The sequence below is a fragment of the Lissotriton vulgaris genome, chromosome 9 (assembly GCF_964263255.1).
Source record: "Lissotriton vulgaris chromosome 9, aLisVul1.2, whole genome shotgun sequence".
In the NCBI taxonomy this organism is placed as follows: Eukaryota; Metazoa; Chordata; class Amphibia; order Caudata; family Salamandridae; genus Lissotriton; species Lissotriton vulgaris.
In genome coordinates, this window is record NC_141697.1 from 1,185,545,030 (window position 1) to 1,185,571,324 (window position 26,295).

At 46.3% G+C, this 26,295-nt stretch overlaps 1 protein-coding gene across 1 annotated transcript; it reads left to right on the forward strand.

The window, feature by feature from the left end:
- Nucleotides 1–2,416: 2,416 nt before the first annotated feature.
- Nucleotides 2,417–26,295, forward strand: RHO (rhodopsin). Its single transcript, XM_086939242.1, has 5 exons — nucleotides 2,417–2,875; nucleotides 16,380–16,548; nucleotides 17,670–17,835; nucleotides 17,936–18,175; nucleotides 24,767–26,295. Exons 1-5 carry the CDS (start codon nucleotides 2,515–2,517, stop codon nucleotides 24,893–24,895), a joined length of 1,065 nt encoding a protein of 354 aa, XP_086795368.1. The 5' UTR covers nucleotides 2,417–2,514; the 3' UTR covers nucleotides 24,896–26,295.

Genomic DNA, 26,295 nt, shown 5'->3' on the forward strand with positions numbered 1-26,295 from the left:
GAGAGACTGCTGGGGACGGGAGGGTAGCGGGAGGAGGGAGACTGGATGGAGGCGAGCTGGGAGTGAGAGTGCAGGGAAGTGGGAGGTTACAGGGCAGATTGCGCGCAGGACAAGAAGCGCCGAGAGGGAGCCTGCCGGAGCATGGAGCTACGGACTGGGAGGACGGGTGAGAGCGAAAGGGAGTAGGGAGGTGGGAGTCTGCAGGGGTTGAGAGGGAGGCTGCAAGGTGACTGAAGAGGCGACCTCACAGGGGACGGGTTGGGGAAAAATGGCGGACTCAAGCTTTGGATATTTTTCGGATTTGGGGGCGTGGTTTTGCTGTTCTGAGTGACGGATGACGTCACTGTCTAAAGAACAGCAAAAATGACGCCCCCAAATCCGAAAAAGACGGGGCTTGTTTGGAATGACTCACTTCTCTTCCAATGGCTGGCCTCTGTTTAGGAAGCCAGCCAATCGAAGCGAACGGAGCTGAGAGGCGGGTCTAAACTGCCCTACTACACAGCATATGATCTCTTTACATCCGGTTTTGCCCGGATATACCTCGACCTAAAAAGCTCTTCTGCCCAAGAAGAGAAACTGCCCCAGCTCACATGGCTCTAAGTGGGATTTCTCACTGTGAGACAGACAGGCTAGTTGATCCAAAACTTTTGTGTCTTTTGGACTGCTTGCTACAGATATCTTCAGGCAGAGGATTGGCCAAGGTCAAACTGTATAATATGTGTAATATAGGGGAATATTACAGGTATTACTCATGGAAAAATCACTCGATTTTCAATTGCACATTGTGCTTAGCTTCATTCCGTGAAGGCATCAACAACAAATAAGGACATTAGGCCCCAGGACCTGTGGGAGAGGAACCCACCCTTTTTAGGCAGGGTCTGCCTTTCAATCTTCCTGAAAGTCAAACCTGTCTATGTTTGGATCTTGAACAAGCTAAATATACCAAACTTTGGTTCTGTTCGGGCTTGCATAATAGATCCCCAAATATGGACATTAAAATGATATTTTTCAAGGGGGATGATGGGAAAGCCAACCCGGAAGTAATGAGTTGTGCTAACATGTACTGTAAGAGTGTTCTTGGCGCAGAAGTCCCTGGGGCTTATTTATGAGCCCTTGCGTCACTTTTGCGCCACCGGTGCGTCACTGTTTGTGAAGCACCAGCGACGTAAAAATGTGCCATGTTGCGTCATATTTACAAAGTGACGCATCTAGGTAGATGAGTCACTTTGTAAACCCCTGCGCCATATTATACCTGCGCCAGGTATAATGTATGCAGGGTGGGCGTTCCGACGCAAGTAAGCCTCGTAGAAGTGACGCAGTGAAATCTACGAGATTTTACTGCGCCACTTCTAGGACGGAAATAGGTCAATATCTTATGCCTGCTTCACAGCAGGCGTAATACTTATGCAGGCACATTCGAAAGGGACTTGCCCATGGGAAATGACCCATTGCTGGAGTTGTGTCACTTTTGTGACACACCCCAGCAATGCGTCATTTTTGTGCCTACAGATACGTCAGAAATACTGACGTATCTGTAACTCCTTGCGACATGATGCATCATTATGTAAATATGACGCATCATTGGTGTCGTAAGGAGGGTGCAATGAAAAGTGACGCATCGCTGTTTTCACGCATCGATGTGTCACTTTTCATAAATGAGGCCCACAGTTTGGTGAAATGAACATAGATAAGTGAGTGGTGCCTTTGTAATAGCTGAGTTGATAAACTAAGACATAGCGCCTTGAAGAATCTATGTTTTGTGTAAAGTTTGCTAATACTTTCCTGGTACAGAAACGCTGTAGAAAACCATTAAATAAAATAAATACATAATAATATGTTGACAATGCCTGAAGTCTAAGTAACTTTATACAACATCAGTTAGCTCCATTTTGAATGCCGCAAAAGGTCAAAAAATATAAATATTCATTTTTATTGTGCTATTTCTATAATTCCTTGCATTGCTACTTCTCTAACGTTGAAGGTCTGCAGATCTGGAATAAAGATGAAATCTTATGTGCATTTCTAATACCCAACAAAATATACCTTATTAAAAAAAGCATTGGTCAAGACCGGAAAATTGTATGAAATGGTGACTGGTGACAAGGACAGAGACCCTGCCTGGTAGAACGACTAGAACCCTTCTGGCTTCCTTTTATTGGCGCTCTCTGTTTTGCAGATATGCTCTGCAGTTCTCACAATAGTATGTATAAAATGTCCTGGAACTGGCTTTTCCTGCGCGTAGGCAGGTGTAGCCTTAATACCTTCAACGGAAGCCAATTAACACTTGCAACCTTAGTTGGATTACTGTGATTACCGCTGTCCTAAATCCGTTAGTGCTGACACTGGCCTGGAAAGCTTACTCAAGGTGGCATGCTATAAAGACAGTAGAGGTCGCCGCCCAGTAGAAGCCAGCTTGCGCGCAGGGCCGAGAACCAGGTTTGGAGCCAGAACTGGGGGAAGAACCAGCCGGGGGACAATTTTAGGGGAAAGACTTTTGTTTGGGTCGCCGCAACCATGAACGGAACAGAGGGTCCAAATTTCTATGTCCCCTTCTCCAACAAGACTGGAGTGGTGCGGAATCCCTTCGAGTACCCCCAGTATTACCTGGCCGAGCCATGGAAGTACTCCGCGTTGGCGGCCTACATGTTCTTGTTGATCCTGCTGGGCTTCCCCGTCAACTTTCTTACTCTGTATGTCACCATCCAACACAAGAAGCTAAGAACGCCCCTGAACTATATCCTTCTGAACCTGGCATTCGCCAACCACTTCATGGTCTTTGGAGGGTTCCCCGTGACCATGTACTCTTCAATGAATGGCTACTTCGTCTTCGGGGTGACGGGTTGCAACGTTGAGGGCTTCTTCGCTACTCTTGGTGGTAAGTGTTTGTTTGTGGTATGAAGAAAGTGTTGGAAACGGCAACTGGTTGAAGGCTAGGACCTCTCGCAAGTACTTCTGGAAATAGTCTATTCAACGCCTTCAGGCCTCTGTGTCGAATTGACCCTTGGAAATCACAGAGTACAGGAATTTCTTTTATCCTTTCTACTTTATGGTTAGTAGTTGGTTCTGTTTTAGGCGACGCTAACAGGAGAAATGGGCTGGTACAAGCTGCCTCCTGACGAGAGCCGCAGCACTTACGTTTTTCACAAATTAACCCCTGCGCATACTGACTGCAAACTGGCGAAATCACAGGTGGTTGAATGGCAGGTGCAAGTAGAGCATCCAATCTTGTGTTTTTCTTTGCATTCTGGGTCTTGGAGTTCTACTTTTAATAGAGGAACCGCAAAATAACAGCAAATATTGAAAAATGGTTCAGAAGATGACCTATGATGACTTGAGATATCTGAATCTGACTAGTCTGGCAGGAAACACATTAGCAACCATGATTGGGTGATTCACTTGGTCAGCTGTGCTGTGGAGCAGCACTGGTAGGCAAGATCTGGCCTTCACAAACATACTACTATGGATGGGCAAGGTTGAGCAGAATAACGTGGAGTTCTCGTTGTAGCACCTCAAGTGTTGGCCTAATGTTGCACAGCTGTCGACTTTATTTAGGGACTTTGTATTCAAAGGCCCTGTATTGATACAACGTAGGAGGAAGATGGCTGAATACAGCAGGGCAGGTACATAAAGATGGAGGGGCATATTCTCTGAGTTCACGCAGCTCAGCCTGTGAGGATGCTGCATTGTGTTGCATGGATGAGAGAGAGCGTAAACTACACCTAATTTTCAAAGAAATGGGGCAGTTCTGCTCTCTCCATGCGCTGACGCACATGTGGTTGCCTAGCGTCAATGCAGGCATTCTTGCTCCATAATGCAAGGGTGTCTGCATTAAGGTCAGTTACAAGTCTTTGTAGATATGGGCTTGTGTCAAAACCCAATGGTGGATGCCCGAGAAGGACCATGCAAACCCCGTGGAACGCCCCCTTGACGCAAAGTAAGCCAAGGCAGCGCAATGAGCAGCTAGGAGATAACACAAAGGATTTTCTGTCGGGTCTGCATCGAAAAAGTGACGCAAATCCAATGTGAGACCTTTGAATATCTGGCCATGAATTCCCAGGACTTTATACCTGGAGAGACTTGTGGCTTTTGTCCACTTTCTGTTGCCAGGTTAGGGAAGTTGCTGACAGGTTGCATGACGGCTGGAAGTGGGGCAGTGACCATGATTGCTGGGGGCATAGACAAGCTGCGAAAGTCTGTTATCCACTGGGCATGGCCCAATGGTGCTGCTCCCTGTGTTGGACAGCAAAGTTTGCAGAGCTGAAGGTCATAGGTAATGTCTTTCTCAGTAGCGGCTCCTCGAGGGAATGCTGCGAGGTAGTGGGGCGGGCGGGGGAGGGGCTGGGTGGGGGTAGTGTAAACTCCGGAATGGGGCTGAACGAAGTTGAGTAAAGAAACAAATAAATAAAACAAATTCCATTGCGCCGTGGATCGTCGATTTGGCGTTGCAGCGCGCGCGCAATGTAGGGGCATCTTACCAAGCAATAGCGATAATTATCGCTATTGCTTGGTTAGCGTGAAAAAATTATCGCCGAGATGCAGCGATTTTTATCGCAGATAAACCTTGGTATTACCAAGGTTAATCGCAAATGCGATAAAAATCGGCCGCAATGCATGAATATCGCTGAAAAGTCAGCGATATTCATGCATTAGCGAGCTAATGCTCTTAGCCATGTTATCCACCTCCCATTGGATAACATGGCTAAGAACTGCTCAGGGCAGGTGTTAGCTTTTGGAGATATTCGCGCTTAGCGCGAATATCTCCAAAAGTTGGTAATAGGAGATAGCGATGTTAGCGACTGTTTCCAGTCGCTAACATCTTGGCACGCCCACTTTGCATGTCATTAGTGATAAATATCACTGACATGCAAAGTGGGGCCCGAGATGGTCGCTATCTCCTACTAGCTGTCGCTAACGTGTTAGCGACAGCTAGGTAATAGGGAGATAATTTTATCTCCGCTTTCTTGGCTTTTAAAGCCAAAAAAGCGGAGATAAACCCCCTTGATAATATGCCCCGTAATTTGTTTTATTCTCAACTTCGTTAAGCCCAATTCCGGAGTTTAATACCGCCCACCCTCCCCCGCTTCTTCACCGACCCGCACCACTGGCCTTTCTTAGGATCTAAACTAACAAAAAACACATGTATGGTGCGTGATATTGTATGTAGGCTAGAAAAACACTTATTTTAAGTCTGATGGCATTCCCACATGAGGCGAGAACATGGAGGCAACGTTACTCTTTTGAAAGAGATTATGTAGTTCTAAATTCACAAAAATCAGAAATTCCAGAAGCATTATTATAGCTGTATGTCAGAATATTGAGGACCGAAATAACGCCCTACAAAAATAGCGTGGTCAGTATATCGACAAGCAAGTTACCTTGAAGGTACGTTTATATAGGTAACTGGGGGGCATATTGTCAAGGGGGTTTATCTTCGCTTTTTTGGCTTTAAAAGCCAAGAAAGCGGAGATAAAATTATCTCCCTATTACCTAGCTGTCGCTAACACCAGTTAGCGACAGCTAGTAGGAGATAGCGACCATCTTGGGCCCCGCTTTGCATGTCAGTAATATTTATCACTAATGACATGCAAAGTGGGCGTGCCAAGATGTTAGCGACTGAAAACATTCGCTAACATCGCTATCTCCTATTACCAACTTTTGGAGATATTCGCGCTAAGCGCGAATATCTCCAAAAGCTAACACCTGCCCTGAGAAGTTCTTAGCCATGTTATCCAATGGGAGGTGGATAACATGGCTAAGAGCATTACCTCGGTAATGCATGAATATCGCGGACTTTTCAGCGATATTCATGCTTTGCGGCGATTTTTATTGCATTTGCGTTAAACTTTGGTAATACCAAAGTTTATTTGCGGTAAAAATCGCCGCAGCTCAGCGGTAAATTTTTGTCTATAACCAAGTAATAGCGATAATTATCGCTATTGCTTGGTAATATGCCCCTAAATTCTTCACGCCACATCCCGGTAAATGAGTGTCAAGGTAGGTGTATGTGGAGTTATGTATAGTAAAATTAAACCTACCTACATGTACTTACCTAAGGATATTTTGGGTAGTTGGTTTTCAGATCAGGGTATTTTTGTAGGGCGATGTTTCGTCCATGAGATTCTGAGACTGGACTTATAGCTGTAGTTAATTCTCCAACGATACACTCAAAATCTACCATACAGCTACTCCAGGGTAGATTTCCCACAGCGCATTAGCGGCCCTTATAGGAATGGGTGTAAATGGAATCTGCACCTGTGGCAACCTGCTGCTAAGGGAATGTATGTATTAATACCTTGGAGGGTGGGTTTGTGTCCTTTAATATTTAGATTTATTTTGGTTTTGCATCCTTGCTACTTAGAACTTGATGAGATCGGTGTCCCCCTGTCCTTCCGCTGTGGTTTAATTCTACCAATAGGCAGTGTACCAGGTTTCTGCAAGTGGGCTCCCTTTCAATTACGTCAAGGCGCTGACATGACCCCACACTCAAAAATTACCCACACTGATCGGGCAGAGAAAAGAAAATAATGCAATCCTGTAGAAACGCTTAAGTTATCCGAAGTACCTTGGGGCATATCTATCAATATGGAATGTGCTGTATTTAACATAATAAGGAGCATCCCTGCCTTTTCCCAGCACTGGCGCACAGTGTGCTGCCTAGAGCCAAAACAAGCACTGTTGCATCATGGGGCCACTGTACCTGCGTTATACGCAGGAAAGGGACACCTTCCTGCATACAAACAATCCCTGGGATTCCCACACAAGGTCCAGGCTACCATCTCTCTTGTTCTGTCCAGACCTGATTATGCCACTAGCTTCTACCACGGATCACTTTTAACAACCATGAAAAGACTGCAACGGAGTCAGAACTCTGCTGCCAGACTACTCTTACATATAAAGCCACAAGCCCACATCTCCCCGGCCTTAAAAGCCCTGCATTGGTTACCGGTTGCTAGAAGATTCACGTTCAAGCTGCTTTGCATCCCCCACAAAGCGATACATGGAACAGGACCGCTCTTCATCAGGAATAAAATCACAAAATATATTTACAAAGGAACCTCCACTCTAGAGCGGCACCTCTCCTCAAAATCCCACCATACAAGAAAAAAACACGGGTGCAAATTCCCCAAAATAACTCTTTCTAAACTCTTCCCTCCTTTACCCCTCCTTGCATCATCTCATACCTCTTCTACTATTCATATCGGTGAACAACCTTACAACGAAACTTTTACAACGCAGTGCCTTTACAATGCGGTATTTACAACGCAAACCATTACAACGCATTGCGCTGGGGTGCGCTCTAGGATAGGGAATAAGTTTAATTTACTATCCAACACCTTCCCTAGTGTCCACGGGGACTGGTGTTGGAATAGTAAATTAAACTTTTCACTATCCAGCACCCCAAAGCGCTATGCGTTGTAATGGATTGCGATGTAAAAACCGCGTTGTAAAGGCATGCATGGTAAAAGTATGCGTTGTAACGTCATACATCCATTCATATCTCCCAAACAAGCCTTTCCAAACTCTTACCTCTGACTCTTCCCCCACCACCTTCACTTTACTCATCAGAAACTCCCTCATTCTGCTATGAACTCCAAAAAAGAAAAAAGAAACTTCTAGACCCTTCCCTCTTCTATCCCTCCACTATTCCTTTTCAACCCTAATAACAGACTAACATGTCCACCACTCAAATTAATTTCATATTTCCCTATACTAATTCCCCACTAATCCTGTTTGGATTCCGGAGTAACATGCTACCCGCCGAAAAACGCTTCAGTGCCTCATCAGGGGTAGCAAGCGCTATATAAATGCAAACCTTTTCCCTCTTTTATCCCTCCACTATCCTTCTCAATTCAAATAATAGCCTAACATATCCACCGCTCAAATTAATTTCATATTTCACTATATTAATTCACCACTAATCCTTTATGGGTTCTGGAGTAGCGTACTACTTGCCAAAAAGCGCTTTGACGCCTTGTCAGTGGTAGTAAGCGCTATATAAATGCAATTACAATACAATTTTCTTCTTTCTATATGTTCTGCAGAATGCAGCACCCTTAGAAAGAGGAAAAAATGAGGAGAAATAAAGATATTTCTCCTCGTTGCACCTCTCCTGGGGATGCATAGCAGTTTTGCTGCTTCCCAAGTCTACAGCTTATAGTAAATCTAGGAATGGGCCAAAATCCATGCGCGTTGCGTAGGAACACCCACACGCCACCCCTGGAATGCCTGGGGCAGAGTAACGCAACACGGTGCTTTGCACTGCATTATGTTACTCTGTGGTTAACAACCCTCTCAGGGCCACGAAAGGTGGCCTTGCATGGCTTGATAAATCATACTTAAGGGTTGCGTTGCGCATGCACCCCGCTGCGTGGTGGAAAAGCAACGCAACCTGTTAATATGGCTTTAATGGTGCAAGTAATAAATGGCATAAACCAGAATAAAAGGTAACATTGTCATGTTACACAGCAAAAGATAAGGTGCCTCTCACATAGCCTGACCTCAATGTAAGCTAGATGTCCCGAGAAAAGGACCACAGTGTCCTTTTGAAGCACCTAGTAAACATGAGGTGAACATTTTTATTATACCTGAATTATTATTACTTTTTTAGAGGTGCGGTGATGCACCTGCCAGAGCTGACAAATTTGATCCTGGGGAGCCTGGTTTGAGTCCCGGCGTCGGTTTAACACCCCGTGAATCTGGGCTAATCACTTATTCTATCTGTGTGTAAAAAAAAACAAGCATTAGGAATGCATTAGGGCTCGGGTTTGTTTTAAGTTAGAGATAATGGCATTGTAAATGGAAATGTGTTTTAGGCACTCTGCACTACCACTCTGCACTCTGCACTACCAATCTGCACTCTGCACTCCCAATCTGCACCCTGCACTCTCAATCTGCACTCTCAATCTGCACTCTGCACTCTCAATCTGCACTCTGCACTACCACTCTGCACTCTGCACTACCACTCTGCACTCTGCACTCTGCACTACCAATCTGCACTCTGCACTCTCAATCTGCACTCTGCACTCCCAATCTGCACTCTGCACTCTCAATCTGCACTCTGCACTACCAATCTGCACTCCCACTCTCATTCTGCACTCTGCACTACCAATCTGCACTCTGCACTACCAATCTGCACTCTGCACTACCACTCTGCACTACCACTCTGCACTCTGCACTACCACTCTGCACTACCACTCTGCACTACCACTCTGCACTCTGCACTACCACTCTGCACTACCACTCTGCACTCTGCACCACCACTCTGCACTACCACTCTGCACTCTGCACTACTACTCTGCACTCTGCACTACCACTCTGCACTCTGCACTACCACTCTGCACTCTGCAATACCACTCTGCACTCTCAATCTGCACTCTGCACTCTCAATCTGCACTCTGCACTACCACTCTGCACTCTGCACTACCAATCTGCACTCTGCACTACCAATCTGCACTCTGCACTACCAATCTGCACTCTGCACTACCACTCTGCACTACCACTCTGCACTACCACTCTGCACTCTGCACTACCACTCTGCACTCTGTACTACCACTCTGCACTCTGCACTACCACTCTGCACTCTGCACTACCACTCTGCACTCTCAATCTCCACTCTGCACTACCACTCTGCACTACCAATCTGCACTGTGCACTACCACTCTGCACTACCACTCGCACTCTCAATCTGCACTCTGCACTACCACTCTGCACTCTGCACTACCACTCTGCACTCTGCACTACCACTCTGCACTCTGCACTGCCCCTCTGCACTCTGCACTACCCCTCTGCACTCTGCACTACCAATCTGCACTCTGCACTACCAAACTGCAGTCTGCACTACCAATCTGCACTCTGCACTACCAATCTGCACTCTGCACTCTCAATCTGCACTACCACTCTGCACTACCACTCTGCACTCTGCACTACCACTCTGCACTACCACTCTGCACTCTGCACTACCACTCTGCACTCTGCACTACCACTCTGCACTCTGCACTACCACTCTGCACTCTGCACTACCAATCTGCACTCTGCACTACAACTCTGCACTCTCAATCTGCACTCTGCACTCTCAATCTGCACTCTGCACTACCACTCTGCACTCTGCACTACCAATCTGCACTCTGCACTACCAATCTGCACTCTGCACTACCAATCTGCACTCTGCACTACCACTCTGCACTACCACTCTGCACTACCACTCTGCACTCTGCACTACCACTCTGCACTCTGTACTACCACTCTGCACTCTGCACTACCACTCTGCACTCTGCACTACCACTCTGCACTCTCAATCTCCACTCTGCACTACCACTCTGCACTACCAATCTGCACTGTGCACTACCACTCTGCACTACCACTCGCACTCTCAATCTGCACTCTGCACTACCACTCTGCACTCTGCACTACCACTCTGCACTCTGCACTACCACTCTGCACTCTGCACTGCCCCTCTGCACTCTGCACTACCCCTCTGCACTCTGCACTACCAATCTGCACTCTGCACTACCAAACTGCAGTCTGCACTACCAATCTGCACTCTGCACTACCAATCTGCACTCTGCACTCTCAATCTGCACTACCACTCTGCACTACCACTCTGCACTCTGCACTACCACTCTGCACTACCACTCTGCACTCTGCACTACCACTCTGCACTCTGCACTACCACTCTGCACTCTGCACTACCACTCTGCACTACCACTCTGCACTCTGCACTACCACTCTGCACTACCACTCTGCACTCTGCACTACCACTCTGCACTCTGCACTACCACTCTGCACTCTGCACTACCACTCTGCACTACCACTCTACACTAGCACTCTGCACTAGCACTCTGCACTACCACTCTGCACTACCACTCTGCACTCTGCACTACCAATCTGCACTCTGCACTACCAATCTGCACTCTGCACTCTCAATCTGCACTCTGCACTACCAATCTGCACTCTGCACTCTCAATCTGCACTCTGCACTACCAATCTGCACTCCCACTCTCATTCTGCACTCTGCACTACCAATCTGCACTCTGCACTACCAATCTGCACTCTGCACTACCACTCTGCACTACCACTCTGCACTCTGCACTACCACTCTGCACTACCACTCTGCACTACCACTCTGCACTCTGAACTACCACTCTGCACTACCACTCTGCACTCTGCACCACCACTCTGCACTACCACTCTGCACTCTGCACTACTACTCTGCACTCTGCACTACCACTCTGCACTCTGCACTACCACTCTGCACTCTGCAATACCACTCTGCACTCTCAATCTGCACTCTCAATCTGCACTCTGCACTACCACTCTGCACTCTGCACTACCAATCTGCACTCTGCACTCTCAATCTGCACTCTGCACTACCAATCTGCACTCTGCACTCTCAATCTGCACTCTGCACTACCAATCTGCACTCCCACTCTCATTCTGCACTCTGCACTACCAATCTGCACTCTGCACTACCAATCTGCACTCTGCACTACCACTCTGCACTACCACTCTGCACTCTGCACTACCACTCTGCACTACCACTCTGCACTACCACTCTGCACTCTGAACTACCACTCTGCACTACCACTCTGCACTCTGCACCACCACTCTGCACTACCACTCTGCACTCTGCACTACTACTCTGCACTCTGCACTACCACTCTGCACTCTGCACTACCACTCTGCACTCTGCAATACCACTCTGCACTCTCAATCTGCACTCTCAATCTGCACTCTGCACTACCACTCTGCACTCTGCACTACCAATCTGCACTCTGCACTACCAATCTGCACTCTGCACTACCAATCTGCACTCTGCACTACCACTCTGCACTACCACTCTGCACTCTGCACTACCACTCTGCACTCTGCACTACCACTCTGCACTCTGTACTACCACTCTGCACTCTGCACTACCACTCTGCACTCTGCACTACCACTCTGCACTACCACTCTGCACTACCACTCTGCACTCTCAATCTCCACTCTGCACTACCACTCTGCACTACCAATCTGCACTGTGCACTACCACTCGGCACTACCACTCGCACTCTCAATCTGCACTCTGCACTACCACTCTGCACTCTGCACTACCACTCTGCACTCTGCACTACCACTCTGCACTCTGCACTGCCCCTCTGCACTCTGCACTACCCCTCTGCACTCTGCACTACCAATCTGCACTCTGCACTACCAAACGGCACTCTGCACTACCAATCTGCACTCTGCACTACCAATCTGCACTCTGCACTCTCAATCTGCACTACCACTCTGCACTACCACTCTGCACTCTGCACTACCACTCTGCACTACCACTCTGCACTCTGCACTACCACTCTGCACTCTGCACTACCACTCTGCACTCTGCACTACCACTCTGCACTACCACTCTGCACTCTGCACTACCACTCTGCACTACCACTCTGCACTCTGCACTACCACTCTGCACTCTGCACTACCACTCTGCACTCTGCACTACCACTCTGCACTACCACTCTACACTAGCACTCTGCACTACCACTCTGCACTACCACTCTGCACTACCACTCTGCACTCTGCACTACCAATCTGCACTCTGCACTACCAATCTGCACTCTGCACTACCACTCGCACTCTCGATCTGCACTCTCACTCTGCACTCTACACTACCACTCTGCACTACCACTCTGCACTCTGCACTACCACTCTGCACTACCACTCTGCACTCTGCACTACCACTCTGCACTACCACTCTGCACTCTGCACTACCACTCTGCACTACCACTCTGCACTCTGCACTACCACTCTGCACTCTGCACTACCACTCTGCACTCTGCACTACCACTCTGCACTACTACTCTGCACTCTGCACTACCACTCCCCACTCTGCACTACCACTCTGCATTCTGCACTACCACTCTGCACTACCACTCTGCACTCTACACTACCACTCTGCACTCTGCACTACCACTGCACTCTGCACTACCACTCTGCACTACCACTCTGCACTCTGCACTACCACTCTGCACTCTGCACTACCACTCTGCACTCTGCACGACCACTCTGCACTCTGCACTACCACTCTGCACTCTGCACTACCACTCTGCACTCTGCACTACCACTCTGCACTACCACTCTGCACTACCACTCTGCACTACCACTCAGCACTACCAATCTGCACTCTGCACTACCAATCTGCACTCTGCACTACCAATCTGCACTCTGCACTACCACTTGCACTCTGCACTACCACTTGCACTCTCACTCTGCACTCTCACTCTGCACTCTACACTACCACTCTGCATTACCACTCTGCACTCTGCACTACCACTCTGCACTACCACCCTGCACTCTGCACTACCACTCTGCACTACCACTCTGCACTACCACTCTGCACTCTGCACTACCACTCTGCACTCTGCACTACCACTCTGCACTCTGCACTACCACTCTGCACTCTGCACTACCACTCTGCACTACCACTCTGCACTACCACTCTGCACTACCACTCTGCACTCTGCACTAGCACTCTGCACTACCACTCTGCACTCTGCACTACCACTCTGCACTACCACTCTGCACTCTGCACTACCACTCTGCACTACCACTCTGCACTCTGCACTCTGCACTACCACTCTGCACTCTGCACTACCACTCTGCACTCTGCACTACCACTCTGCACTACCACTCTGCACTACCACTCTGCACTACCACTCTGCACTCTGCACTACCAATCTGCACTCTGCACTACCACTCTGCACTACCACTCTGCACTCTGCACTACCACTCTGCACTCTGCACTACCAAACTGCACTCTGCACATAACGTCGTCACCCCGAAGGCCATCTCCTGCTCCCAACCATCGTTGTTCACAATGTCCCTATCCTCACCACAGCACAGAGCAGAACGGCGCCTTCCCTCATAGACTGACATACAGCATGGTGCCCAGTAGGACTGCGACAGATGTATATTTAGCTGGTGTCGCAGCCGCCCAAACTCACACTGTGAACCCGAAGTAGGGCATGAAAAGCGCACTCTTTACCTCTTACTGAACTCGCCACCCGTAACCCTCAAATGTTCACAATAAGCCTGAAAGTTAAAATCTTTTTAAATGCAAAATTGTTGGAATGAGTGAATGTTCAATATCATCTGAAATTGCACTTTCCCACCTATTTTTATCGCAGCTAAGAGTGACAGTTAAATATACAGCTGGTACCGTGTTCTTCCCTCGTTATTCCACTTACCATGTCAGCCGCTTAAATAAACAAACTGGCAAGCCAGCCCGAAGCACCCACCACGTCGACCCTGAAGTATCACCTCACAGGGCTATCAGTGCTCTAAAACAAACTCGCTTTACATTCCGTGTTCAAACAAGGAGGTGCAAGCTGGCTGAAAACTGTAAACCTTTCATTCCAAACAAACATTTTAAATTTCGGTAAAAGCATTTCAGCTATTCTAACATTTAAATTAGCCGAGTAAACCTGAGATGAAAGGAGCAACAAAATAATGCATGGCGCGCGCCCACCAAAACGCACTGCAGAATGGTGAACGCGCCCACAGCATCTGGATTCCATTACAGCACCTCCCTGACAGCTCCTAATTGATATTTATGGACGGCCGTGCTCGTAACCACACGAAAATGCCACAAATGGCGGTCGAAAATGACATATAGCCTATCGTGTCAAGGCTACTAAAAGGACAGCACAGCGAAGACGAATCACTATGCAGATGCCATAACAAAAGCACGCGCACTAAAGAATGTATCTGCCCCGAGCCCTAAAGAAACCTTTTTTTTTTCTTTAACATAAGAGCTCGGAGCTCCGCCCCACTTCGTGGTGACGTAGGCCGAGCCCTAAAAAAATCACCTAACCGTGTGTAATGTAATCTGGTAAAAGCACTTTAATACCCATGGGCCAAGTTCACGCTATATAAAACTGCAAAAAATGGAAAATATTTTGTGAAAGGTATCTGAATGCCGACCTCAGAGAGCGATAAAGATGGACTGAAAATCCGTCCATCTGTCATTTAAAAAAATGCTTTTGCTGTACTTAATCATAAATTCCTGCATCAAAGTACAAAAATCCCTGAGATGGCACTACGTATACTTCCCCCCAGGCAGCACTGTACTTCACTGCAGTGGCGGGTCATCCGCTAAGGCGCAGGAGGGTCGCCCCACTGAACAAAAGTAAAAAATAACATGATAACTATTTTCCTACAGCTGTCAGTGGCTCTCGGGTGGGGCGGGGCGGGGCTGGCCAGAGCAGGGGAGGAGAGCTGTGCACTCCCAAAGTGCGCATGAACTGTTTGGACTGCCCTCTTGGGCCGATTAAACAATCCATGCGCACTTTGCATGTTCCTACCAGGCTGGTCAGGAGCATGCACAGGCTCCCTGTTGCAGTCTGAGCGCCGATCCACTGCGCTCAGACCAATCACAATGCTGCAGTGCATCGTTGTGATTGGCTCAGGGGAGCCTGTCTGCTGAGTGCTTCCTGTTGCCGGGAGTCTGCAGGAAGTTGACTTGGAGGACGCAGGAGAGGCGGCCGGCCGTTTCAAGTAAGTGTTTTTTTGTTCTGCCCTTTGTCCCCCCCGCCTCACCACCCAGGACTGGTAGCAGCCGCTACTGCTTCACTGGCCCAAAGGCAGGGCCCCTGGTGTTAATACCTTTGATGTACACTATGATAGACCTGAACAGGGGTGTGCAACGTTGCCCCAACAGGCTTGATCATTGGTATATTATCAAAATGTACATGTGTGAAAGTCACATCTAATGACTCTTTTTCATAGTAAGTGGTAGTGGTTTTACCTGAGAACATGGCAAGGGCTTAGCCCTCTTTTACCTATGCTGGACACCGTTTGTTTAAGTTGAGCAGTTGCACAGCACAATTCATGCACCTACTTTAGAAGCCAACATGTTTCACTGGCTCTCCTGTTAATGCGTGTTATCCATTGGGCCTTCAAATGAAATATGAAAAGACCACAAAATAAATCCACTCAGGATCACACTGATGGAACAACAATGCAGCAACACGTTTTCTGTCAACACCAACCCCCCTAGTGATGTCAGCACATATCTGCGAATGTCCTCGTTCTGTCTGAATTGCTCTTATTTTTTGCCCTGCGTGTTCTCACTCTGCCCATTTTCTGTAGGATAAAAAGAAAGTGTTTTTAATGCACATCAAAGAAAGGTGAAGATTTGCCCATAATGCATCCTTCTAGACTCCATTAAAGGAGCTTGTGATTAGAGGAACATATGGTGTCCAGAATTCTTTGACTCCTGGCAGATGTAACTCTGTGCCCCAGGAAGTGCCCTTTGTAGCGGATATCTCAGCCAGACCTGTTTTTGGTCTTTCATCATCAGGTCTAACTTTTTGCTTAACTTCTTTCTTCTCTTCTTTCCCTGACAGGTGAAATTGGACTCTGGTCCCTAGTGGTCCTGGCCATTGAAAGATACGTGGTCGTCTGCAAGCCCATGAGCAACTTCAGATTTGGAGAAAACCATGCCATCATGGGCGTCATGTTCACCTGGATCATGGCTCTGGCCTGTGCCATGCCTCCCCTCCTTGGGTGGTCCAGGTAGGTCTTGGACTCTATGACCCTGATTACAATATAGGGCAGTCGGACCGCTGACCGCTATTGCGGTGGTCAGTAGACCACCTGACAAACAGTCTGCGGTCCGACTGCCCAACTACATTAGGACTGCCATGCTGGTGGTCAGAAAGTGCTCTTTAACACTGTGGCTTGTGGGTCGCTGCCATGAAAAGGCTGTTGGAAGGGGCATCGTAATCTCAATGGCAGTGCCTGCCTCGGCACCGCCTCTTGTCGGGACTACTATTCCGACTGCTGCCCCTGTCAGGATCTGAGATCCTGTCGAAGGTGGCGGTGTTCCTCCACAACTGCTGACGGTTCGACAGCATAGATCGAAATGCGGCAGTCGGACCGAAGGGCTGTCTGTCGGGCGGACCGCCACCAATGGATTGACGGTGGCAGTCCACCTGACAATGTAACCAGGCCCTACGTTTTGATGGTTGGACAGGCCATTGGTTTGATGGCCAGATTCGGTAGAATGTGTCTAATCAATGACAAGAGCCTTTCTCTTGATCTCAGATCCACGCACAAGGTTTTGCAAAGCCAACTTTGGTCCTGTGCTTACTGTGACTATCTTCAACAGAGAGAAAATATTCTAATGACAAACTAAACAAGTACAATATAGAGGACAAATGAGAAAATGATTAGCCACTTTAAAGATGTTCATCCTAGTGGTAAAAGAAGACACCTTGGGATAGAAAGGGGCCAAAGAAAGAGAATACAATAGCACCAAAGGTGAATCTAGAGTTCTGTTTCCACAGTGAACACAGTGTTTGTAATAGTCTTACAAAATTCTGTATAAATGGGCACCGCGGTTGGGTTTGATCTTGGTGGCGTGGTCTTTGGGCTTCTCTGGTGTTTGTCCAACATTCAGGCACTTTCTTGCATGATACATGCTCTAGTCTAGGGCCCTAAAATCAGAAACCTTTTGAAAATGCCATTAATCTAAACCATTGCCCCATCACTGCATGAGGCAGAACCAATCTTACTGAGGTGAAGCCAGGGCAGGTTATATGAAACTCCTATGTTACTAACTAGGTCCTCCCCATGGAGACTGAATTGACTGTTGCATTCTCCACTGCACAATGACATCATCTCTCCACCCACAGGTACATCCCAGAAGGCATGCAGTGCTCATGCGGAGTGGACTACTACACCTTGAAGCCTGAGGTCAACAATGAGTCCTTTGTCATCTACATGTTCGTTGTCCACTTCCTTATCCCACTGATCATCATTTCCTTCTGTTACGGGCGACTGCTCTGCACTGTCAAGGAGGTTGGTGCTTAGATTGTCTCAGTAGCACTTGTGATGCACTCTCACCTGCTCCAGCCATCATCACTTACCCTACTAACATGATCTTCTTCTGCTTCTCCAGGCTGCAGCTCAGCAACAGGAGTCTGCCACCACCCAGAAGGCCGAGCGAGAGGTCACCCGCATGGTCATCATCATGGTAATAGGTTTCCTGATTTGTTGGGTACCCTACGCCAGCGTGGCTTTCTACATCTTCTGCAACCAGGGATCAGAGTTTGGACCTGTCTTCATGACAGTCCCTGCTTTCTTTGCCAAGAGTTCTTCCATCTACAACCCAGTCATCTATATTTTATTGAACAAACAGGTAAGGATTGTGCCAATGTGTCCGATAATTTATTGTGTGATCCAACATGGTTCTTTTCTTTGTCACGGTGATATTTGCTACTCCGACTGGAGAAATTCCATGCTTTAAACTAGGAGTGGGTGGAATATTCCGTTCCGCCGGCGGAACTGGTGGAATTTTGGGCAACTCCGTGATACTCTCTGGTCAAATTCCATCAATCGATACATGGCAGAATTTTTCTCGCACACATGCCAAACGATAGGTTGGCGAGGGCACGCGAGATTTGGCGTCACCCTAGCATAATTTCGGTCACTGTGGGGACATCTGGCATGAATTTTCCAACACCGGTGATTGCAACCCTTCACAGTCAGAAGGCTGCCGCTCAAGTAGAAAATGACTCGACCTGCAGCAACATCAACTCAAGTAGCTGCACCCTCTTGCCTAGTGCTGTTCGCATTGATTTTTCTGTACATAATGCGCTAAATTGCAGCACAAGCAGCAACGTGCCTATATCCACCCATTATCGAACCTCTGCGGAATCTCACAGAGTATTTTTGTAACTCCATGAAATTTTTCAGAGTCAAATTCCATGAGTTCTGTCCAACCCTGCCCCAACCCTGCCCTGAACCTACTATGAGACTAAGGAATGCTGTTCTGCTCATGTTCTAGTCACTTGGACAAAAATCCACTTAAACTTGAATATCCTGTACAACATCAAGAGATGGATGGGCTGCTGATATAATCTGCAGCCCTGTTCATTGGCATAGCATTTTTACATACCATCCCATGCATACACAGAACCAGTCCAGTAGGATGCATGCTCTCTTACTTTTCTCCTAACGCATGGAACAACCTCCCACTCAAAGATGCAACAGTTGTTAGCTTGCTGTATACTCGAAATGAGAGCAGGTAGTGGATGTTCTCGATCAAACACTATGCACAAGACACGGAAAAAGATATGGAGGGGAAGAGGAGGAATGGTATGAGAGACAGAAGTGTTGGTATATAAGTTCTTTGTAGTTGCTTATTCTAAGAAAAAGTCTATGGGGAATATTTACAACACAATGTCGGAGCGTGATGTTACGCCAAAATTGGTAACGCTGCGGTCCAACATTTTTAAAATGCGGGGATGCACCGTATTTACAAAAATAAGGCGCACCCCTGTGTTTCCCCAAGTGCTGGCGCTAATAAAGCTGCCTAGTGTCAGCGCAGGCACCCTTGCACCATGTTGCAGGGGTGCACACGCTGCAGAGATTCCTGCAAATAAACAATCATGAAAAGCGATTTGCTCTTTCCACGTGTGCTGAAGGATGCAGCACACATGGAAAGACCAAAATCCGAGAAGAACATAATTTCTCCTCGTATCGCCAGTCTAAAACCAGGTATTCCCTGGTCTTTGTTTTTAGAGATTGAAAGTACGAAGACCAAGCTAACCATAGGCTTCACCTGAAAATTTGCACTGAAAACTTGCACTGTTTTTTAATTTTGCAAACACAATGGTTTTTAATAAAAAAATCGGAGGAATATTTTTAAACAATTTGGGGCAGATTTACAAGAAACAGATGCATTTCTGCATCAGTTTCATTGCTCTGTGCCAAAAACCTCTTGCGCCACCATGGATGTGTCCCATTTACAATGTGGCGCACCATGGCGCAAGTATTGTAAGATGCGTCACGCATCTGTTGGCGCAAAGGGCACGCATTGCTGGAGTCGTGTCGCAAGCGCAATGCAACTCCAGCAATGCTCAGGAAGGCCTGTTCCTATTGTGCTGCGTCACTCCTTATGCCTGCTTCAAGCAGGTGTAAGGTTTTGACGCATTGATGTTGTAGAAGTGACGCAGTGAAATCTTGTAGATTTCACTGCGTCACCTCTACAAGGCTTTTTTGTGTGGGAACGCCCACCCTGCATACATTATACCTGATGCAGGTATAATGTAGCGCAGGGCTTTACAGTGTGACGCATCTCCCTAGATGCGTCACTTTGTAAATGGGCCGCAACGTGGTACATGATTTACCCCGCTGCTGCATCACAAAAGTGACAAAACAGCAGCACACAAGTGTCACAATGAGCTTGTAAATGTTCCCGTTGTGTTTTAAAATTTGAATGTGTACCAATTGAATTTGAATTTGAAGAAGGGAGTGGGAAATATCGAAGGTTCCTTACCTCTTTCCCTCCTTTCCCCATGTTGGTCTACCAGAACCGCTTGACGGCCACCATTTTGGCACTGCCCGGGTGAGCGGTCTAGCTGTTCCAGGTTTGGGAACAAGAAGTGGGTATTTAGAACGCAAGCTGGTGCGTTTGCGCGGCAGGTGCACCGAAGACGGGCCAAAGGCAAGCCCGTCTGCGCCCGTCAGCGTCTCAGAAGTGGCCAGCGGCAGCCATGCTGCTGGATTGAAATCAAAATCCCTATTACAAAATAGAAGACTAATTTATACGAGTAAGGATCTATGGGATCTAAACCCTAAAGCAAGTGTACTAAAATCCAGATCAGATGTAGATACATTCAAAGCAATTCACCAAGTGATGGGAATTAGAGGAGAGATGGGGCAGCAGGGTAAGGGAAGGAGAATAGAGGGGAGCCTTAAATGTGGCCTCATTAACACACATTCTCTAGTAAAGCACACACAAGAGCTCTACCTGCTGCTAGACTCATCGGAGTGGGATATACTATTCATAACAGAGACTTGAATGGCTAACAGGCCAAGATAGATCTGGGCCTTACCTGCCCATCAGGTTACAAAGCGATAAATCTACCTAGAACCCACAAAAGAGGAGGGGGCTAGCAATAATTTTTATATAAAAATGGGAACTTGAAATATTCCCGGTTGAGGACATTAAGAAAATGGAAACTATGGACTTCTCCCTGAGGGAGAGGGGAAATCCTACAAAAAGTGGTTTCATATTATAGACCCTCGTATAATCCCCTAAATGACCTCCAAAACCTATTAAACCCAATCTCCAATTTAATGCTAACTCACTCCAAACTACTAGTACTCGGAGATTTCAACATCTGGGTTGAAAATAGAACTAACACCTAAACTAATGATGTTCTCACATCATGTGAAACATTAGGATTAGAGCAATTTGTTAAAGGCCCTACACTCCAAGGAGGACACCCCTTGGACCAAAGATTGGTGCCTCATAACAAGGTTATTATAGAGGATGTGGCCTCAGTCAGCTGGCCATATCATTTTCTGATCAAATTTGAGCTAACAGGGCATAACCAGAAACAACACCTAACATCTCCTAGACCAAAGATACAGGGAAGAGCCTGGGCGAAATTAAAGAACCCGGATGGAAGGAATATTTTTAACACAACCCACTGCTTCCATGCAGAAGAATCCGTAGACTCACATTATAATCACCTTCAGAATTAAATCACTACCTCACTAAATGAACTTATTCCAATAAAATGACTGATACCTTAACAAAAACCTTCAGCCCCATGGTATGTGGAAGCCCTGAACGTATTAAAGACGGAGGTTAGAAAATACGAAAAACAATGGCGAAAATCATACACAGAGGAAGACAAGGTACAATTGAAAGAAGCATTAAAAGGCTATAAAATTGGAAACAGGAAACCTAAGGAAAACTATTAGACTAGCACCATCACCAATGCAGTTAAGAAAACAAAAATGGTTTTCGAGATTGTTAAAGAACTTCGCCACCCAGACTGCATAAAACAGTTAGTAGACCAACGCAGGAATTATGGAACAAACTAACAGACTTTTTCTACAACAAAGTAGACCTAATCTTAAAGGATATTAGTAAAGAAAACCTGACTTAGGTACACCCTAAAATTATGGGAGCCCCTCCAGCAGCCCCAAGATAACCAGGCAGAGCCAGATATGAAGCTGACTGAAATTGACTTGTTAAATGAGGAAGAGTTCAAGGTGCTAGAGATGTCAATCTCCTCCGGCTCTATTTTAGACCCCATACCACACAAAAGTTGGGAAGAGAGGGGGCCTGAACTAAATCCGGCCTTACGGAAAATCTGCAACCAATCATCACTGGTAGGATCAGTGCTAGCAGTATGGAAGAAAGCACTTGTTACCCCCTTATTAAAAAAGCCAAGGCAGATATACAACTGCTAGCAACTTTCAACCGATTATGCAGCTCCCCTACCCAGTTAATGTTGTAGAGAAGCACACCAGAAAAATACTGGCACATTTTCTGAAAATTAATCAACTGCTCGAACCTGAACAGATGGGCTTAATACCAGCCCGCGGCATGGGATCAGCCCTAATAATGGCAACTGCCAATCTGAGGAGGCGAGTTGACGGGGAAAACCAGCAGTCCTGATCTTATTACACCTGTCAGCAGCGTTTGACACCGTCAACACCAATTATTAATTAACAGTTTAAAAGAGATCGGACTGAAAGGCACCTTCCTAAAATGAGTTGAATCCTATGTGTCAGAAAGATGGCAAGCCAACTCTCTCCCTCCTTTCAGATCAGAAGTCAACGGGCTACTACACTGAGTGCACAGGGGTCTGTCTTAAGTCCCTTCCGATTTAACGTATATTTACCCCCCTTACTAACCTTAATAAAATTGTTTGGGATATCTTTCATAAACTACGCAGATGACACCCAGTTAATTATATCTTTGGATAATGATGACCCAAACGAGTTGAATGACCTCCACAGTTGCCTATCAGAAATTTCAAACTCGCTCAGCAACCATACCCTAAAATCTAACGGGAGGAACATAGAATTACTTTGCTGCCCCCCAAATAAGGTGCCCTGCCAACTCCCAGATAATTTACAACTGTGGACAAAAACCACAGACTTCATCGCGGATGAATCAGTGCGAAACCTTGGAGTACAGATAGATATTGGGCTCTCGATGGAAACTCAGGTCAACACAACAGTGGCACTTGCCATGGTCTGATGAGAAACCTGAGGAAAATCTCCCCCTGCTTCCTCAACCAGCAAGAAAGCTGGTGGTACAATGTACATTTCTAAGCAGGATAGACTACTCCTACTATCACCCGGCAAGGATGTTGAGATGATCCGCAACTAACCTAGGACATATACCCAGGTTTAAAAAAACCAAGGTAAGAGGGGAAACTTTCCAAGTCCAGGCAGCACAAGCCTGGAATAGGCTGCCCCTCTCTCTTAGAAGAAACAGAAACGTACTCAGTTTCAGTAAGGACCTAAAAACTTGGCTCTACCCTAAATAAACTAAGGATGGACTCAGTATCGGTCACTCTGGTCCACTCCCGATGAATCTTTGATAGCGCCAAGATGCCTGCCAGGTGAACGTTTGTGCTTAATGAATGAACAATAATAATAACAATAATGGAAAGAGCAAAATGCGAGGAGAAAATAATTTCTCTAAAACCAGATATTCCCTGATCTTCATTTTTGGCGCTGCCCAAGCCTTGTAAATATGGGGCAGCATCAAAAAAGCAATGGGTGTTGCGGCGGAACGCACACTGCAACACCCATTCCACGCCCCTTTCACACTAAGTGAAGCATGAAAAGGGGCCCTATTAACAAGGTGGCATTAAGCCAGATTAAGTGGGTTAACAATGCTCTGTAAATAAGGGGAAGGGGATATAGCCACCAGAACGTCACTAAAAGTGACACTGGTGGCGATATCCCCTTGTACATATGCCCCGACCTTTCTAAGTTATTGCAGATAGTAAGTACACTGCTCTTGTATTCAATGGTATAGATATATATTTTTAAAACATGTATTTACATTTTTTCATTTTTTTTGCATGTTAATAGACAAAACCATAACAGGAACAGTGGTGTTACAAGTTTACCTCCTATACACAATCCCTGCAGTCAGATAGCAGTCCTTCCCCTCCCATGTAATACATTAGATGTTATTGAATATTAAGCAGCTTGCGGTGAACCACTTGTCTTCCTGTAGACCAATTAGTAATTAGTTCAATAAAATTTAGGATACTCACTAGAAACATTTATTTTAATCAATTGTTATTACACTTTAACTAGAAGTTCCGTTTAAAGGCTTCAAATCAAGCTACGTGGGTGATAGTTTTCACAGGGTTAGGCGCCCTGCGGAGTGAGGGAACTCCCAACCTGGGGCCTAATTTAGAGAAAACTCTGAATTAAGTAACGTATGCCCCTACCTTATTTGTGCTAATCATGTTTTCCACTAGAAGCTACTAGAAACAATTACAATAACAGAGAGGAGGTGAATGAAAACACACTTTACTTTGGTGCACCTTGAAGGTTTTCTGTTTTGTAACCTGTACTGTGAAGGATAATGATAGTAAAACATTATGAAAGGAAATAGTAGGGGATGTCTAGATAAAAGGCGCTAACCCATGGGCGTCCAATGAGAGTCCACCAGGGTCAGATCCAAGGCAGTCTTTTGGAAAATATGGATAAGTTGTAGTTCCATAAAGTTGATCTAAATGAGAATCTTGAAAATGTGGCATGGATCCAGCCCTCCGTACCAACACTGGACACCTCTAAACTAATTTGTAATTCATGTTCTTCAAAATGCTAGACAGTGTTAGATGCGTTAAGTAAAATGGACTGACATTTCGGCAGACCATCCGAAGTAAAGTCAAAGAAGTGTTAACTGTGTCAATGAGTAATAATTGTCATCTTTGTGTTTTCCCCCTACTTTCAGTTCCGAAATTGCATGATCACTACTCTCTGCTGTGGGAAGAATCCCTTTGGCGACGATGAGACCACCTCTGCGGCCACCTCCAAGACCGAGGCTTCTTCTGTGTCTTCCAGCCAAGTTTCTCCTGCATAGAATCTTGAGTTTGCTTAATACCAGGGCTGGCACTGTTACCAAGGTTGTATGACTCCCACCCAGCCCTGCACTGTGCCCTGAGCGTGAATGATCGACATAACCTCTACCCCCACTCAGCAGGATGGACAATTTTTCAACACTCATGATATTGTGATTGCTTATGCAAGGCTGTATATATTTCAAGTATTTATGCAAATACCTATAGGTCTCTAAAACCATATCCTTGCTCCCCCAGAAAGAGATTTTCTGCTATGTTTTCAGAGCTACAAAGATTATATATTTTCATAGCGTCACTCTATACTCTTTCCTGGGTTTGAATCCACTTGCAGATTAATGTAATCACAGTATTTTTTGTAACATATGCTCCGGTTTCAAATCAAATGCAGCTTTTATAAGGTTTTGATAGAGAAGGTATAGAAACAGTGCATGTTAAACCTGTAATAAAGAGGAATTTGCAAGTATAAGATGTCTTTAGTTATTGGAGCCTCTGAGCAGTGAAGCAGGGTCTTTCTGAAATGCTCCCCAGCTCCTAGAAAGTAAGGCTTCCAGGGGTTGTCCCATTTGCTTGGCCAATCAACTAATATCTTCATAATCCTTTGATTTGCCGTAGTGCAAATTTGGCTTAAACATCGACTGAACCTATCAAAAAAAGATATGGCAATGACAGGTAATGGCGAAGGGGGGTATATGATAGTGCTTGCTCAAATGTATGCCATTTAGTAGCCTTTACACTAAAATGTCAGTCCCACTCTCAAGACTTCAAGGCTGCAGCGTTTTTAAACCAGCATCATTATTAGAGGAACCGTTATGGGGGCTAAGTTCATGCCCAAGGTGGCTAAGCTCTGAAGGGCTTCTATGTCTGGTAAACACTCAAAGTACTGTTTTGGGGCCTGGGTTCTGGCCACTTTCACTAGTTGACACCCTTGCTTGGCCAAGAACCAATCCGTACATGTTAATCAATATAAATTGGACACCTTTACGAGAAACATTTTTCTCCATCAAGTTCATTTTAAAACCAACAATTGAGTTTTAAAGTAATTACTGTGTGTGAATATATTGCACACAGCAGCAAGGTGTCCATGGGAAGGGAGTGTTCCCATCCCTGCTTTGTACCTTTTTAGCTTTATCCAGCCAATTAGGTTACTTGCTACCTCAACAGACAGGGTGGGGACTAGAACCCTGATTTAGCTTGAAATATGTGCCCACTGTTGATAACCACTTATACCCAAGTGGTTTAGTTACGATCACCCCCAGGCATTTTCCGAAAGTCTATGAACAGTGATTCCCTGGCAGTGTTCGTGCTTTGGGCTGAGGTGGAGGGCGCTCCATGCTAATGTGGTGGACTTGAGTGCTGCCCTTTATATGGTTTTCATGACTTGATTTTGTAAGATATAGCAAAG